Genomic DNA, 18,337 nt, shown 5'->3' with positions numbered 1-18,337 from the left:
AACATTACCACCATGCTGAATAATTTCCAAATGTGTGATTAGCTTGAATAACTCACCAAAGCCCCAGGCCTGAATCTTTTGCTGTCTGTAAGGATCCTTTATTTGGCTGTCTCCCAAAGACCAGACATGCATGTGTTGAAGAAACCCAATGCATCTAAAACCAAACTTTTCAGCTTACTGCACAATTTCCTGATTACCTCCCTTTCTCTACACACCATGTGGGTAAATGGCATTACCATTCTCCTGTGTCCCAAGCTGAATTAGTCCTTTGTCACCCTTGTTTCTTTTTAGCCCCACTCCACTTAACTGGGAAATATTTATGCTATAGTTTGAGGATGTAGTTTGAAGGCAGATTGAGAACCAAAGAAAATGCTGATTGGTATAAGTGTACTCAGAAGGAGGAATAAATGGCCTAAGACATAAAAGTGGCTTGCTTCACAGGGAGAAAATCTATCATTTGTCTTAAACAGACTCAAGGATTTATTCCTTTCTCTTCTTTCCCTAGCCTAGTGCTCATTTCCTAATTAAAATCAACTACTATTAGTTGATTTCCCTGTATGCAGCCTATTCCTATTTCCACTTATCATGGTGGTGGTATTAACAGTTTAGTAATATTCGTCTAATCAATCTTCATCTGTAGAAAAGGAATGGTAATAGGATCTGACTCAATGAGTTGTCACTATTAAATGAGTAGTTTGTAGTGTTTAGCATAGCACTTGGCATCCAATAAATATTAATTTTATTTTGATGTTATTAACAGTACATTCACATATTCCCTTATGATTATTTCACTTTGACTTATACCAACTAATTGCCACAAAGTACCATATTTAGTCTTTAGTATAATCTTACCATAATTTTATAAGCTAAAATTCACATTCTTCATCCTGGGAGTTAAAACTTAGTTGTGAAACCTTAAGTTATTTTTCTGAGCCTCTATCTCCTCATTTGAAACAGGGATAACATTATGTTCTAGGTTTAGATAAAGTTAAAATTAGTAATGTATATCAGAAGTGCTTGGAGGACTGCAAAGAATTATATACATTGTAGTTGTTTTTATTTGTGCCATAGCTTTGTCTTGGAGCACATGGACTGATGCAAACAAGGAAGGAGCTCCAAAGAATCCTTGGCCATCACCCCAAGACCTGGGTTCTACTAGGCACTGAGCCACACACCACTCTTTGATGGCTACAAGATATCTATTCAGTTCCATCAGTCACGAAGTCCCTGAGGCATAAGTCCTTCTAATTTGGGGAAGGCATTTTACACAAAATGATGCTCTCAATGTTTAATTCTCATCAGGTGAAAATGATCTACTCCTGGCAGATGTCAGTGCATAATAACCTTATGAAGCATCCCCCGAAGCTGCTGCTGTCTCCAGAATGTGCCAGCCTCCAGGAACCAATTACCTGACACCATTTTCCTGTCTGTTCCAAAGAACTAGAACCCTCTTGAAAACACAACAAATTCAAACTGAAGTCCTTCCTCTATCTGTGATTGCTGAAATTATTTTAGCAATCACCCTACTAGATATCCCCACAGTCCTTGGCCAGTGCCTCAAACACAAGTCACTCCATCCATTCTTCTCATTCACTCACATTCACATTACTGCTGGATTTTTCTTCCCTGATCCAACCACCTCCCACTGTTCCTCTACCTCCAGATCCTTTCTACCATGTTCTGTAGGACACCAGTGGTGGTTTGTGTTCTTACTTGTCTAGTACTTGCTCCTCCACACCTTCTGGTACTAAACTCACCCTACCCACAGGGAAAAGCATGTGGCCAAAATGGGCCACAATTGTTGACCCAGAAATGATCATTCAACCTAAACTAGCTTACTTTAGGTCTTTCCTTGGAATTGTTCTGATAGAACCAGCAAGTGACCATGTTCTCTGCCATGTAAATAAAGTCTGGAAAAAGTGAAGCCAAGCTGAAACAGAAGACAGAAGAAAAATAAAGAGAAAGCGAGAAAGGTAGAGAAAGAATCTAATGAAGTCAAGTGCCTGGTTCTAGTTCCTAAGATCCACAATGCACCCTGGCTCCTGAAGCTTTTCTTTTGACTCTCTTAACTTTTGGTTCACTATATTCCCATTTCAGTCACTTGCAACTAAAAGAGTTATAACTAATATAATTAATTCCATTATATATAAACTATCTACAACTTCTGCCACTGCACCAAACATTCCCTCTGACCGGTTGTTTTAACTATATACCAAGCTCTCCCCTCAAAACACCAATCCCCTTCAACCCTCTTGAATGAACATCTTTCCTCTGTCAAACATTGTATGTCTTCAGGTGGGGCTAATAGCCTTCTCCCTCTACAAACCATTCAGTGCTCCCTATGCCTAAAAAATCCCTGTTCCTGCTGACATATTTCCTTCTGCCCTTATTATTAATTCATTCTGTTAAAATAAGTAATTGGCCGGGCACGCTGGCTCACACCTGTGATCCCAGCACTTTGGGAGACTGAGGCAGGTGGACCACCTGAGGTCAGGCGTTCAAGACCAGCCTGACCAACATGGCAAAACTCCATCTCTACTAAAAATATGAAAATTAGCCAGGCATGGTGGTGGGTGCCTGTAATCCCAACCACTTGGGAGACTGAGGCAGGGGAATCACTTGAACCCGGGAGGCGGAGGTTGCAGTGAGCCAAGATCATACCATTGCACTCCAGCCTGGGCGACAGAGTGAGAATCTGTCTCAAAAATAAATAAAATTTTTTAAAAATATGTAATTGGGCATCAATAAGGCCAATGAGCACCTTAGGCTCCTACACAAATGAACTAAAACTCAATTCTATATAAACAGTAAAAGGACACTTAAGCTTAATCAGTCACAAACCATCAACTTACCTCTAAGGACTTCCATCAGATTGTACCCAAATAATGGAAATGTTTAGCTGGACCCAATCAAGTAATTCCTTTTCTTTTTTTTTTTTTTTTTTTTTTTTTTTTTGGAGTTTCTCTTTTTCCCCAGCTGGAATGCTGTGGCACAATCTTGGCTCACTGCAACCTCTGCCTCCCAGGTTCAGGTGATTCTCCTGCCTCAGCCTCCCGTGTAGCTGGGATTACAGGTGTGCTCCATCACACCCAGCTAGTTTATGTATTTTTAACAGAGATGGGGTTTCACCATGTTGGCCAGACTGGTCTCGAACTCCTGACCTCAGGTGATTCGCCTGCCTCAGCCTCCCAAAGTGCTGAGATTACAGGTGTGAACCATTGTGCCTGGTCAAGTAATTTCTTTACCTGTTCCACCTATAAAAGCCTGCTGCTCACACAGCTGAAACACAATTCTGTGAACCTCTTCTGGTTTTGAGTGCTGCCTACTTCATGAATCCTTTAATGTTCAAGTAAACTCTGTTAAATGTATTTTGCCTGTGGTTTTTAACAATTCAAAACAGAAACTTGGCTCACAGTTCTCCTTGCAGTGCCCTTCCTGAGTTCACCATCCACATGGAAGAACATCCACTGTCATTCTGTGACTGCGCTGTCTCTACTAGCCTTTCCTCCTCCCTCCATCCTTTCGGTGTAAAAAGAAGTGTCCCTTCCTATGTAAAGTTATAGTGGATTCCAAACTTTAGAGACCTCTGTCCATCATTTTGCCCACCTCTTCCCCCGTCTTCAGCCTGTTCATCTCTCCCCTCCTTACCATCTGTTAATAAACATGCTCAACTGTGATATCACTCAAAACACAAAAACAAAACCTACCTTGACTCCCATTCTTCTTTATTTACACACCCTGCTCTCTTCTCCCCTTCAAAGTTAAACTTCTTGAAAATGTTCTACTTCCTGTTTCCATTTTTCACTTTGCATTCACCACTTACTGAAACTGAAGGGAAATATTACTCAGGCCCTGATGTGCTTGGTTAAATAGGGTGAGAAAGTCCACCTTGTGCTTGGGCTCCTTAAGCTTCTATAGGTCACAGGATTACATTCTCCCCCTAGAGAGACACCTAGGTAGTGGTCAGGATGGGTCACAGAATCTTCATAGCCGTTATCAAACAGCTCTCTCCCAGTTGCCAGATCTACCTCTAAATGTGACATGCCATCTCCTGCCAGTCTTACGTACTAGTGGCAACACTGTATTATAAATTTGTTTTCTCGTTTCCATAGCAGCAAATTTATACTCAAGAAAATCATATAATTTCCAAATATTAATGAAGTGGTTTTGCTTCCTCATGAAAATACAATTTCCTCCTCACTAGATGAGTACAATTTTATGTTTTTAAACTCATGATATAACATTAGCATGATATAACAATAGCATGATATAGCAATAACATGTAAACAGAAAAATGATCTGTTGGGGTCTTTTTCATGGGCTTTGCATTTCTACATAGGCAGCAACCAGTCTCTTGAACAGATCAGAAATGAGATAAGATTGAGAATCACTGCTTTCTGAAAAGTCAGAGTCTTTCTGGCAAGTACATACCCTGCAGGACTGTTTACATGAAACAAGAATGGGGTTTTTTGCTGCACAGTGGTGCACATTTGTAGTTCCAGCTATTTAGGAGGTTCTCTTGAACCCAAGGGTTTAAGTCCAGCCTAGACAACATAGCAAGGCCCTGTCTCAAAAAAACATTAATAAGAATGGGTTTGGCAGGCACACAAACACCTGCACCTATGACCTTGGGCAAATTACTTAACATCTCTAAGCCTCAGCTTCTCTATCTTTAAATAAAGATAACACCTATTTTATAAGATTTATGTGAAAACCAAATGATATATGTAAAAGCAAAATGCCTGGAATTTAATAAGCATGTAACAAACATTTGTTTCTTACTTTTCATCAATTTGTCCCCAAGGAGAGGTTGAAATCAAACAGTCTCATTTTAGTTCTAACTTATTTCTATTAGGTAATTTCTTGTACCTACTTTCACATCATCTCAGAACAGGTTTTTCATTCTTATACATGTCTTGTAAGGACAACTAAACACAACCTCATTGAGGGCAAAGATCATATTTCTGTTCTTTTATATTTCTCATAATTACAGCAACCTTGTACCACAAATTTTCCTGGATAGACCTAATCCCAAATAAACTGCCTTCTGTCCTATAATCATTAAAAGAATCCTGAGAATTTCAGGATTCAGGCTATGTTTGCCAAAGTCTCACTTACTTAGAATGTGGCCTCCAGAGCTGAACACACATAAGCAATCAATCTGCTTGAGGGGTCCCTGGTGGGGTGGTTCACCTGTAATCCCAGCACTTTGGGATGCTGAGGCAAGAGGATTGCCTGAGGCCAGGATTTTCAGACCAGCCTGGCCTTCATCTCTAAAAGAAAACAAAACAAAAAGTCTGCTTCAGGGAGGCCTCCAGAGCCCATGTGTCTTGGTGGGACTACTTTCCCCACCACCATGATCCACCCTTGGAGAAGGTAATGGCAGCTGCCTTTCACTATAAACTTAAAAGGTCTATCCTAAAAAAGAAGCGAAAATTATTATTAAACCTTCACTTTCCCCTAAAAGACCTCAGGATCATTCGCTTCAAAACTCTTTCCACCTTAGTGACCTCCAGAGTCAAACCTCCATTGTTATCCATCATCACCACAATCTCCTCCCCACAAGGCTCTGTTCATCCCTTTATTTTGCTTAAGCCAAAAGCCCCTTCCCAGTCCCCAAACTCTTACACTGTATCCCCCAAAGCTCCAGGTGTGCCATCTACCAAATCCCCAACACCCTCTGCCTCTTTCTGAATGTTTTCTTCACCTTCTCGCTCAGAAACCTGGAGGCAGCTCTAACAGAAAACTGAAACCTGCTTCCCTAGCCTTCTCAAGAGGCGGCTGTTTCTTCCCTCCCACGCACCACATACCACAGAGCCTAGGGGTGGAGTGGGTGTCTTTCATAGTCCTCAATGCTGCTGACAGACAATTCTCCTCCCTTGCTCAAAAACCCCAGCTTTTCTGGAAGTCCATGCCCTGAAACTATACTACCCACTACCCTCCTGTGGCAATCATCTGCCAGTCTCTCAGGCTCTTCCTCATTTGCAGCAGATGTTAGTGCCCAGCTCCCTCACTGGCTCCCTTTCCACTCTTCTCCTTCAGTCATTCTTGGTGATTTAGCATCCATGTGAAATGTGTGCTGAGCACCTTAGCCTCCTACTGCCTTGACTTCTCACTCTCAAAGCTCTCCTTCTCCATCCACCTCAGCTACCACTCCCACCTTTCTACCCTGTGCATCTCATTGCCAGTGACTGCACAACCTCTGAAATCATTTCCAGCATCCCACTCTCTCACCACTTCCTCCTCAGCCAGCTAGCCTCCACAACACTTCTTCAGCCCCATAGGTGCCTCCAATTCAGAGGCCCTAGCACTATTTCTCTGTCCTCTGTCTCTGTCAGAGAACTGGCAAGGAATAGATAGCCCATTCAAAAGAATTTAGCTGGAGAGAGTTTAATGAAGGGCTTATTCACAGAGGAGTAGCAGGTTGAATGAACCAACAAGGGATGGTGAAGTATTTGTAGAGTAAGAACATGGGAAGCTATTACAACCAACAGCCTGAAGTGGCAGGGGAGAGAATGAGATCCCTGGAGCCCACCTAGAGCTGAAACAGTAACAGAAAAGCTACCTGACAGAGGCAGTGACCACAGGAGAACAAACATAGTCACTGTTGGAAACACAGTAAGGCAAGGAGGGATGATGGGAGTATAAAGAAATCCTCAAACCCACTGATTTTTGCTAGTGTCTTCCACCGACTTCCAGTCCCATTCCAATGGGAAGTCAAGGGCAAGGGAGCCCCAGTATTGCAGTCTGCAGACATTTGCCTTTCATAGCAGAAAAGGGTGGACCCTCAGGGCAGAGGGTGACAGTATAACAAGCATGACCACCACCTTATGGCCCTCACTTCATCACCCCTGCCCTCACCCTTGCACATCCTCCACATCCTTTGTCATACTGGCCTGGCAAAGCCCAACTCTGCCTTCTCCATATCTGTATCCAAACAGGGAGATATGCCTAGAGGAAATTATGTGGCTCTGCTTACCAGTCTCACTTTAAATGTATGGCCCCAAATCTCAAGTGGGCCCTGCTGTCTGATTACATCCCTTTAATCCACTCACCGTCCACAGTTTTACTCCATTCTCTTTTCAAATACCATCACACTATCTCCACTCCTGATGATTTTGTTTCCTACTTTACTGAGAAAGTAGAAACAATCAGAAGCAGACAACTTCATCTTGCCCATTATCATCCTACCCCTAAATTCTGCCCTCTCTCTGGTTGCTCTGGGCACCCTATCTTGTCACTGTGGTCAGCTGTGCACTAGATGCCATCAACTCTGAGCTGCTCAAGGACTTTGCTTCTGCAAGGAACTCCTGTAGAATAAATCTTTCTTATAGTTCATTCTCACCTGTGTGCAAATACATCATAATGTAGCTCATCCAAAAAGAAAAGCAAAACCCTTCCCTAGACCTCTCTTCACCATGTGCCAATTACTCTGCCTTCCCTTGCAGGGAAATCCCCTCAGATGAGTTGCTTATACTCATGCCTCCATCTTGTCATTTCCCATTCTCTCTTCAACCCACTCCAGTCAGCCATTTGTTTCACCATTTCTACAAAAAACACTCTCTTCAAGGTCACTAGTGACTCCATAAGAGTTAGGGTCCTAGCAGAAGCAAATGGCACATTTAAATTGGGTGATCTGGGGAAATTTGTATAAAGGCACTCCCTTCAAGGGTGTGGGTATGTGGGCACGGGTAAGAAAACGATGAATGATAGTGCAGTACCCCAACGTTATAAACAATAGGGTCCCTGAAGGAGCAAGAAGGATAATTACCAAAGCTCAAGAGAGATTTGTGAAGACAGGGTCTCCTGACAGAAGCAAGGACCTTCTGCGGAAGATGGCAAGAGTGCAGGGTAGGAGCCCACAGTGCATGACAGCACTGTCTCAGTCCAAGGACTCATCATCTCCATCCAATGTGGAAATCCTCAATGGGTAGTCTCTGTGCTGGAGCTCCACACACAAGGCTGGCCAAAACTTTCTCAGCGGCACTTCAGTCTGAGGCTCTTCCTGCCTGATCCTTCTTCCTTCCTTTCACAGGGATCAGATCTACATTACAGTCTGAAGGCTTTCCCTGTTGACTCTCCTCCCCTTTAATTTTCACAAATGTTATTGCCAATAAGTCTCTTATGCTTCTAACTCTGTCTTGGCATCTATTTCCTGGACAACCCAAACTAACATAACCAAACAACCTCCATCTTACCAAACCCAGTGATTGCTGGGCACAGTGGCTCACGCCTGTAATGCTAGATGTCCCAGCACTTTGGGAGGCTGAGGCAGGTGGGTCACGAGGTCAGAAGTTCGAGACCAGTCTGACCAACATGGTGATACCCCGTCTCTACTAAAAATACAAAAATTAGCCAGGCCTGGTGGCGCCTGCCTGTAATCCCAGCCACTCAGGAGGCTGAGGCAGGAGAATCACTTGAACCTGGGAGGTGGAGGTTGCAGTGAGCTGAGATCATGCCACTGCACTCCAGCCTGGGCGACAGAGCAAGACTCCATCTCAAAAACAAATAAACAAACGAACAAAAAAACCCAATGGTCATCTCAAGTCCTATGGCTGGCCAGAGTATGATATGTTTAAGCAGTTGGAAGAAGACCAATGTGATCTTCTCACAAAGGAGTGAAAAATCACTAGATTTTAAGGTTTGAAAGGACCAATTTCAGTTTAAAAACTGACATTAGTAGAGCAATTCATTTCCAAATGACCTAGAACACTTCTATTGCACCTTGCACTGTCTCTTTGTAAATATCCACCACATTGGTCATTGTTTATTGTCTGTCTTCTATTCAGGCATGAGTTTCAAGAACAAAGACTAAGTCTGTCTTGTTAATAATTATATCCTACTCAGGACTTGCTTGGTGCATTGCAAGTCTTCTTAAAATATATTTAAAATTAGTAACTTTGTAGAGTCATGTATCATTTTTATATTTGTTTCTTGGTTAAACTATCTTAAGGTTTTATTCTCATTTATGTGTGATATTTTTTCTTTTCATTCCCTCAATAAATATTGACCACTAAATATTTGACAGTATAGCACTAGGTAGTAGGAGCTGGAAAAATGAAACGACTCCCAGTTCCTGAGGAGCACCAGTCTAGTGGGAAGACAGACTTGCAAACAATAGAAGATAGTATGATTACTGCTAAAATGAAATTATGTACAAAATACAAGTGAGTCCTCATAGACCCAAGTGTAAGAGCTAAAACTATAAAACTCTTAGAAGAAAACACAGGAGTAAATCTTTGGAATCTTGGGTTAGGCACTGATTTCTTATATAGGACAACAATAGCAAGTGATTAAAGAGAAAACAAATAAGTTGGACTTGACTGAATTAACAACTTTTGTGCTTCAAAGAAAACCATCAAGAAAGTAAAAAGACAGACTGAAAAAAATATTTTCAAATCATATATCTGCTAAGATCTAGAATCTATTTTTATTTTTTAAAATACAGAACAACAGGGACATATAGAATAGATATTTTTAAACCCTTACAACTCAATAAACTTTAAAAAATTAATCCAACTTAGAAATGGTAAAGGATTTGAACAGACATTTCTTCAAAAAAAGATATACAATGGCTCCCGAGCACCTGACAAGGCTCGTAGTCAACATCATTAGTGCTCAGGGAAATGCAAAGCAAAATCACAATGAGATACTACTTCACACCCACTAGGACAGATAAGATTAAAAGACAGAAAATAACAAGTATTGGCAAGGATGGGAAGAAGTTGGAATCCCTACACGTTGCTAATAGGGTGGGAAATGGTGCATTCACTATGGAAATCAGTGTGAGAGTTCCTCAAAAGGTCAAACACAAAGTTGCCTTATGATCAGCAATTCCACTGCTAGGTATATACCCAAAGGAATTGAGTTCAGACAAAAACTTGTACACAAATGTTCAACTGATGAGTAAGATATGCTATATTCATACGATGGAATATTATTTGGCCATAAAAAGGAATGAAGCACTGATACATGTTACAACATGGATGAGCCTTGGAAACATTATCTTCAGTGAAAGAAGTCAGTCACAAAAGACCATGATTCCATTTACATGTAATGTCCAAGCTGGCCGTGGTGGCTCACACCTGTAATCCCAGTACTTCGGGAGGTGGGAGAATTTCTTGAGGCCAGGAGTCCAAGGTTGCAGTGAGCTATGATCACAGCACTGTACACCAGCCTAGGCAACACAGCAAGACCCCATCTCGAAAAAAGAAAGAAAAGAAACAAAGAAAGAACAAAAAGAAATGCCCACAATAAGCAAATATAGAGAGGTAGAAAATAGATCAGTTGTTGCCAAGGGCTGCCAAGACTATGAGGGGAAATGGAGAGTTACTGGTAATGTGTACAAGGTTTCTTTTTTTTTTTTTTTTTGAGACGGAGTCTCGCTCTGTAGCCCAGGCTGGAGTGTAGTGGCCGGATCTCAGCTCAGTGCAAGCTCCGCCTCCCGGGTTCACGCCATTCTCCTGCCTCAGCCTCCTGAGTAGCTGGGACTACAGGCGCCCGCCACCTCGCCCGGCTATTTTTTGTATTTCTTAGTAGAGACGGGGTTTCACCGTGTTAGCCAGGATGGTCTCGATCTCCTGACCTCGTGATCCGCCCATCTCGGCCTCCCAAAGTGCTGGGATTACAGGCTTGAGCCACCGCGCCCGGCCCAAGGTTTCTTTTAGAGGTTATAAGAATGTTCTAAAGTTATATTATGGTGATTGTTGCACAACTTTGTAAATATACTAAAAACCACAGAATTGAATATCTCAAATAGCTGAACTATATGACATAAATTGTACTGCAATAAAACTATTTCAAAAATGCAATTGAATCATAAAAGATAAATTGCTTAGGTCACAGAATTCAGTGAAGGTTTTGAAGAGGTTATATGTAAATGAGACATGAAGGAACAGCAGGAGCCTGCTGTGTCTATGAGAGGAGAGGAGAAAACATTCCAGAGACAGCAGCACACGCAAAGGCAGGGGAGGGCATGGGAAGAGAGCATGCCATGGCATGTACAGTCGTCCCTCAGTCTTCACAGGGGATTGGTTCCAGGACCCACGCAGATACCAAAATCCACCCATGCTCAGATGCCTCATGTAAGATGATGTAATATTCTGATGAGAAATATCCTAAATCCTCCCATAGACCTCCAATCATTTCTAGATTACTTATAATATCGAACACAACATAACTGCTACATAAATAGTTGGCTGTACTATATTGTTTAGGGAATAATCATGGAGTGGAAGTCTGTAGATGTTCAGTACAAATACAGTTTTTTTCTTGAATATTTTTTACTCCAGGTTGGTTGAATCCACAGTGTATGCGGCACCCACAGATACGGAGAGGCAACTGTATAGTGTGTGTAGTCAATAATGCTGGTACAGAGATTATGGCCTGCAGATGCAGGGCTCCAGTCTGTCGGGGTAGGCAAGGACCAAATCAGAAAGGGCTACTTCATCATGCTAGTTTTCCATGAAGGAAAAGGAAAAACTTTCTGAAAACTGAAAAACTTTCTGTCAGAAGCATCATTCTAGCATAAACGTTGAAAGGTGATCTGAAGGGAAATGAAACTAGTGATTGCCCAGAAGGAGGAAAATAATAATCACTGACTAAATTTATAAAGCCCTAACTCCCAGCTAAGCAGTTTCCTTTAATCATCTCATTTAATTGCTAAAATGAGCACTATAGTTATCCCCACTTTACAGATGATATCCACAGGGCTTGCTCCCTCACCTCCTGCAGGTCTTCAGGCAAATGTAAGTGCCTCACACTTTCCTAGTCCCCTTGCTTTATTTTTCTCCTGGATGCTCAACTCAATTTAACATCTGTTTCACTTTTGAAATCTTGTTTAAAGATTCTCTCCCCTATAAGAATAAATTAATTTGTATTTCAGTTCTATATCCCCAGTGCCCAGGGCACAGTCAACCCTCAGTAAGTACATAAATGAATACGTTTTTAAAAATGAGGAAATGGGGTCCCATAGAGATTAAGTAACTTGTCCTTGATCATACAAGTAATAAGTGGCAGAATTCTGATTTAACAAGCCACATTCTTAAACCACTAAGTGGTTACATCAGAGTTGTAATATTGTAGGCAAGAGGCAAGTCCCCTCGGACTGTGGTAGTGGAGAAGCGGGGTGATAGGTCTGCCCCGGGTTGGTGATGACCGGATGCGGAAGGGCCCTGAAAGGGCTCAATCTAGCATGACTTTGGTTTCTACATTTGGCTCATGGGTAAACAGGAGAGCAATTCTTCAGGAAAAAGAATACAAAGGACTCCTGGTTTGGGCAAAACATAAGAGGAGGACGTGCCTTTTCCACGATCCTTTTCAACTTTTTGATTACTAAAACATGTTGTTAATTTAAATATACGTGAAGCCAGTAAACCCAAACTGATCCCTTCGTCTTCAGTCTGAGGCCAGTGGGGGATGGGGGTAGGGATGGGGACGGTGACGGGGACAGGGATGGGGGTGGGGATGGACAGGCAGACCAGAATAGGGTCAGCTTTTTTTTTTAAGTTAGTCCAAACTTACAAAGGGTAGAAATAAGTCCCCGGGAGTGCTTAACTCTAAGGTTAATTTTTTAAGGCAGATGCTAAAACTGGAGAATACACCGTACCCCTGTGGAGTCAGGTAGTTACTTGTAGTTTTATATTATCCTGACGGTGGCAGTCACTTGTAGAAGTGGCAGTGTGCAACAGGCCACTGACACCCAATCCCTGGGTGGCCAGGAGGGCGGGAGAGCACCCGGTCGCGGTCTCAGGCTGCTGAGCAGGCGGAGGAAGCTCGCGCCTCAAACGACTCCCACACCCGGGCCCGGTGCGTAGCAGGGGCGCGCCGCTCACGTTCCAGCAAACTCGCCCCGCCGCGAGCCAGCGGCCTCCGGTCCCCAGGTGGCGCTGTGGCCTCGCGGAGGAGGCCGCGGCACTAGCGAGCGTCGTCTCCCTGGTGCGCATGCTCGCCGCCGCTGCGGGCTGGCTGGTTTTTTTGTTTGTTTTTTTTTTTCTTTTTTTTTTTTTTTTCTCCCAGGCGGCCCGGCGGCTGCGTACTGGCTGTGGGATGGGAAGTGAAGCCCCAGCGAGCGGCTGCAGCGGGGCCGTGAGGAGCAGCCAGGGGGAGGCGGCGGCGGCGGCGAGTCGGTGAGCAGCTGGGAAGAGCAGAGCCGGGGCGGAGCACCTGCAGGCGCGGGCGGCGGCCCCACCATGGCGATTCGCAAGAAGAGCACCAAGAGCCCCCCGGTGCTGAGCCACGAATTCGTCCTGCAGAATCACGCGGACATCGTCTCCTGTGTGGCGATGGTCTTCCTGCTGGGGCTCATGTTTGAGGTGAGCCCGCCCCTAGCCCCAACCGCCTGCCCCGCCACCCCCTGCCCGGGCCCGGGCTCCAGCTGCCAGCCCCGGCTTCTCCGCCCAGGACCGCGGGGTGCTCGGGTCCGGGGTAGGTGCGAACCCCCCAGTCCCCGAGGTGCAGGCCTGCCCTGCCCCGCCCCACGCCGGCGGCAGCTCCCCAGCGGCCGGCCCGGGGATGCAAAGTCCCGGTGGGCCTCATCGCGGCCCGCAGGGGGGTGGGGACCGCCGCGTCGCCCCCTTCCTGACCCGCCGCCGCCCCCTCCCGCCGGCTGCGCGGCGCAGTTCCTGGTTCCCGCGAAGGGTTACGTGGCAGCCGGCGAGGGGCCGGCGGGCGGGGGCGGCCCCTGCGCTGCCGAGCTGGCTCGGGGCGGGTGGGCGGACTTGGGGGTACTGCCAGCATCGGCCGCTGAAGCGTCAGTCCCGCGAGGGCCGAGGAAGGCGGAGGCCCGGCCCCAGGGTCTGAGGAGTGCCGGCCTGGAGGCCACAGGCCCGAGTGACAGGGGGGTCCCCCGGTAGCTCCGAGATTGGGGTGAGCGAGAAACCGGAGTCGGGCATCTGCTTTCGACTTGAAGGGCGGTGGCCGCCGGGCACCGGCACAGTGGAGGCACGCCGGATTGTTTTAATTTCTGTCTTTTCATCTGGTATTATTACCAGTTAACGAACTTTTTGCCCTGATGCTTTAAAGAAACAAGGTCTGATGGATAAATCGAGGTTCTGAACAGCGGTGCCAAGGAGTCGAGTAATTTTGTTTCTTGAAGTAGGAGAGGATAGGAATGTCAGGAGTGTGTAAATTCTCTTCCCACGTATCTAGTATTTTGATGGCTTATTTAACAGCTGTTGAATGTGGATGATAAACTTTGCAAGGTTAACGAGTAACAGCCTACGTTTTTCCCCTCGCTCCTCAATACACGCGCTCATTCCTTTGCTTTTTCCCCTTAATTTTTCTCTGGAGCCCTTATGTCTCAGTAAATATACAAATTATTTTGCTCCTGCCTTGTTTTGTCTCCTCTCTCCTGCATGTAACAAGTGAGAGTAGAGGTTTTGGAGTATTTTTAAGAGTCTGTATTTCCAGAGTCTAGGATAGTGCCTGGGACATAGGAGTGCTTAAAAAAATATGAGCGACGTTAAGAATCCTTGAGAAAACCTAATGCAGTGACATCACCAGTGACCAAAAGGTGAATACATTTTTTTTCATGGAGCCTTTTTTTTTTTAATTTTAAAATTAAATAATATTTTAACCTTATTTTCGCCTCTCATCAAATGGGCTTTTCTGGATCTAGATACAGATATCATTTACTCCTGATGGTGTCGTGCATGTTTGAAACCACTGCTAAGGATGTAGCAGGTATAGTTAAAGGGTAGGTAGAAGGGAACTAACATTCTCAAGCTTTAAGTCTGGGCTGTGCCACCTACTTCCTGGGTGCCCCAAGTCTGAGTCTCAATTTTTCTGCTCTTTATAAGGAAATAACATCACCTGTACTGTTCTCCTCACAGCCGTTTTTTGCAAGGTTCAGATAATATGGTGTGAAGGTAAATACAGTGCTAGGCCTGGTGCGCTGGCTCACGCCTGTAAGTCCCAACACTTTGGGAGGCCAAGGTGGGAGAATCACTGGAGTACAGGAGTTCGAGACCAGCCTAGGCAACATAGGGAGAGCTTGTCTCTACAAATGATTTTTAAAAAATTAGCCAGGGGTGATAGCACGCACCTGTGGTCGCAACTGGGAGGCTGAGGTGGGATAGTTACTTGAGCCCAGGAGGTGGAGGCTGTAGTGAGCCAAGGTTTCACCACTGCATTCCAGCCTGAAGGACAGAGCAAGACACTGTCTCCACAAAAAAAAACAAAAAAAAACAAAAAAAACCCAACGCTAAACATTTGTATTCACTTTCTGAATTTGATACTTATATATACTTTCTACTTTGATCTTAAGGTGATACTTTAATATATGTAGTATATTCAATTTTATGTAACTTGTCATAAACCATCTCCACATGTTAAGATTTCCTGACTTTAAAAACATATTTTAGGGGTACCGTGACCTGCAAGGTACATTTGCAGTGCTTTGAATGAAATGAAATATAAATCAGAAATTCTGACACATAGTATAACTTTGATTTTATATAAACTATTTTACATTCTCTTACTATATTTCTAGGGAAGTCCACCACCTATACCTTGCCTCACATGTTAGTGATTTTTTTTAACAGTGGATTTTCACCTTTATATAAATTTGTAAAATTTGAAAATCTAAATAGACAAAAATACTAGAGGTTTTTTAAGTCAATTCAAAAGTGAGCGTTAAAGTGATACACAAAAGTGAAGTTTCTGCGAGTTGTTCCTTTTTCTTACCATATGTTAAGGTGTTAGGATTTCAAAGCATGTTATCTATATATAGGAATGTGTAGACTAGGTTAGTTTTGCTATTCGACTTTTAAAACAATTGCTGCTGAATCTCAAAATTAACGTAATTATAGAATTACAGTACTTGTGCTAGAATAATAGAGAAATTGATTTTTTTTTTGCAGAACTGTTAAGCCTGTTGTGCAGATACATTAAGGAAATGTCAGAGGATTTATGGTGAAATCGACAAAGAAATTAACAAAGAAAGAAATACTGTATTACTAGCCAAAATGAAGAAGCAATGCAGATACACTGTAAAAGCATGGATTCTGGAGCTGAAGGGATTCATGTTCAAGTTAGGGCTCTGCAGCTTGCTAACTGGGTGACCTAAGGCAGCTCAGAACTGAAGTTTCCTCATCTGCAAAATGGGGCTTATTGGGTTAGTCTGATAATTAAATTAACCAATATGTATTAAGCCTAGTTCAATGCTTGGCTTGCAAGAGGCATGCAATAAGTGGTAGCTATTATTATTCTTTAAAAACTCACTAAAATTGGGAAGTAGAAAACATTTTTATGTGAGAGAAGGGCCTAGAATCTCTTTAGTTAGCATCTAAAGAGATTATACATACTGAAAAGGCTAACAAAGTAGTCTGTTTGGTGGTAATGTAAGAGTTTAATTTCCAGGGAACTTCACATTAATCAAAAATTGCGTGTAAATTTTAGAATCATAGTTTTATTACAGTCAGTATCTGTCCACATAATTCAAATCATAGTATACAATGAATGGCTTCATATTTGAGTTAGGAAAAATTGAATGGTCAAAAAATGTTAGGGATGCTTGGGAAGCTTTCTGAAAGTGAGGATGTGGAGGAGGGGTGAAAAATTAGGGGTTCACAAGAGACGTATTTCTTTTAAGGAGTGTATAAAGGAAATATATTCAAAAGGAAAGATATTCAAAATCTGCAAGTTCTTTATGCCATACAGATTTTGGGGATGTTTACAGTTTCAGCCATCTTGAAACAGTTTTCGAGGTTTGGGGGATTTTTTTCTTTTTCTTTCCTTTTTTTCTTTCTTTTCATGACAGGTAAGGTTTTCAGGTCATAACAAAGTTTGAGGGAGAGACACATCTCACATATAAGTGTGAAACCCCAATTGTCACATTTGTGAACTACAAAAGGGTCTCTCTCTTTTTTTTTTTTTTTTTTTTTTTTTTGAGACAGGGTCTCGCTGTGTTGCCTTGGCTGGAACTTGACCTCCTGGGCTCAAGTGATCCTCCCCTCTCAGCCACCTGAATGGCTGAGAGTCAGGCACGTGCCACTGAGCCCCACTGAAAGTGGAATTTGATATTCAGAATTGTCTTTACTTTTCAGGGATCCACTCCATGTAGTAGTCACATCTTCCTCTAAAACAAGAGCAAAATAGTTAACATCTCTATATAACAAGTAAAGATACCAAACCCCAACTAGTGACACTTAATTAAAGAAATGTTATTGTATTCATGACATTGTGTACAGCATAGAATTAGGTAATTCATTTCAGTTTCTGGTAACCTATTTAAAATGCATCTGAATAAGTCTCATTTCTTTTTTCATTTTTCCATTTTTGTAACTGGAGAGCAGTACTGTAAATGTTCAAAACTGTCATAAACTCAGATATTTTTACTTTTGAGTGCATTATATATCTCTGTAGCCTATTTATATTCTAAACTAACTTATCTTACTACTAATTAATTGTGGTGTGAGTTTAACTGAAGCAATGCTAGCAGGGTGTGAGGCTTAGGAGGCCTGGAAATGGCTGGGAGCATGACTGCTGGCTTAAACTTGAAACTTTTTGGAGTGTGTAGTTTACATTTTTCCTCTTCTTCTACTTAAAGTCACATACTAAACCAGCTGGAGGCCAAATTTTAATTTTATTTGGAAGCCTGGCTAAAAGGATAATCTAATTTTTGCTGCTTTTAGAATTTGATGCTAAATTTATCTTTGAAGAATCTCATTTGTTGTTTGTAAAGGACTCTTTTTGAGACGGAGCCTCGCTCTGTCACCCAGGCTGGAGTGCAATGGCGTGATCTCGGCTTGCTGCACCCTCCGCCTCCTGGGTTCAAGCAATTCTCCTGCCTCAGCCTCCCGAGTGGCAGGGATTACAGGCACCCGCCACGACACCCAGCTAATTTTTGTATTTTAGCTAATTTTTGTATTTGTATTTTTAGTAGAGACGAGGTTTCACCATGTTGGTCAGGCTGGTCTTGAACTCCTGACCTCAGGTGATCCATGCACCTCAGCCTCCCAAAGTGCCAGGATTACAGGCGTGAGCCACCGCACCCGGCCTGTAAGGGACTCTTTAACAAAGTGTTCTTAGGTGTGACAGTGGTAACTTCATATTACAAACTGGAAACAGGTATGTGGAGTATTTGTGTGTAAAAGAGATAGAGTGTGTGTGTGTATATATAGTTTTATATATATATAATGTGTGTATATATATATTGTTTAGACTATGTGTGTGTATATATAGTCTAAACAAAGATAGCAAAACTAAATGAAATGTAGTGACCACTCAACTTTACTAAAAATAATCACAAGAAAGTAGTGTTGCCCTGGAGACTCATGTCATCATTCTGCTCTAATGAGTCCTTGTTAATGACCCAAATTTTAATAGAGTAGCCTCA

At 42.9% G+C, this 18,337-nt stretch overlaps 2 protein-coding genes and 1 non-coding gene across 5 annotated transcripts in view; 1 reads left to right on the top strand and 2 right to left on the bottom strand.

Annotated features, from left to right (window-relative positions):
* The window catches only part of XKR9 (XK related 9), a 185,426-nt gene extending 177,162 nt beyond the window's left edge, over positions 1 to 8,264 (bottom strand). For both annotated transcript variants that reach the window (XM_021942416.2, XM_021942417.2), the window contains exon 1: positions 5,119 to 8,264. The gene's annotated coding sequence lies outside the window, so the exon portion shown is untranslated. The remainder of the gene's footprint in view (positions 1 to 5,118) is intronic.
* Positions 8,265 to 12,474: 4,210 nt separating this feature from the next.
* The window catches only part of TRAM1 (translocation associated membrane protein 1), a 33,536-nt gene continuing 27,673 nt past the window's right edge, over positions 12,475 to 18,337 (top strand). The window contains exon 1 of one of the 2 annotated variants that reach the window (XM_003902849.4): positions 12,475 to 13,313. In XM_003902849.4, the coding sequence (XP_003902898.1) occupies positions 13,191 to 13,313 (123 nt within the window). In that variant the 5' untranslated portion in view covers positions 12,475 to 13,190. Of the gene's footprint in view, positions 13,314 to 13,619; positions 13,867 to 18,337 lie in introns of those variants that run through there. The other variant, XM_017962087.3, reaches the window with a different exon arrangement.
* Positions 16,749 to 16,855, bottom strand: LOC116268774. The gene has a single exon (XR_004175939.1). It is a non-coding gene; the product is annotated as a small nucleolar RNA U13 (small nucleolar RNA).

This window comes from Papio anubis, chromosome 8, assembly GCF_008728515.1.
Source record: "Papio anubis isolate 15944 chromosome 8, Panubis1.0, whole genome shotgun sequence".
Lineage (NCBI taxonomy): Eukaryota > Metazoa > Chordata > Mammalia > Primates > Cercopithecidae > Papio > Papio anubis.
This window is presented reverse-complemented; position numbering and strand designations above follow the sequence as displayed.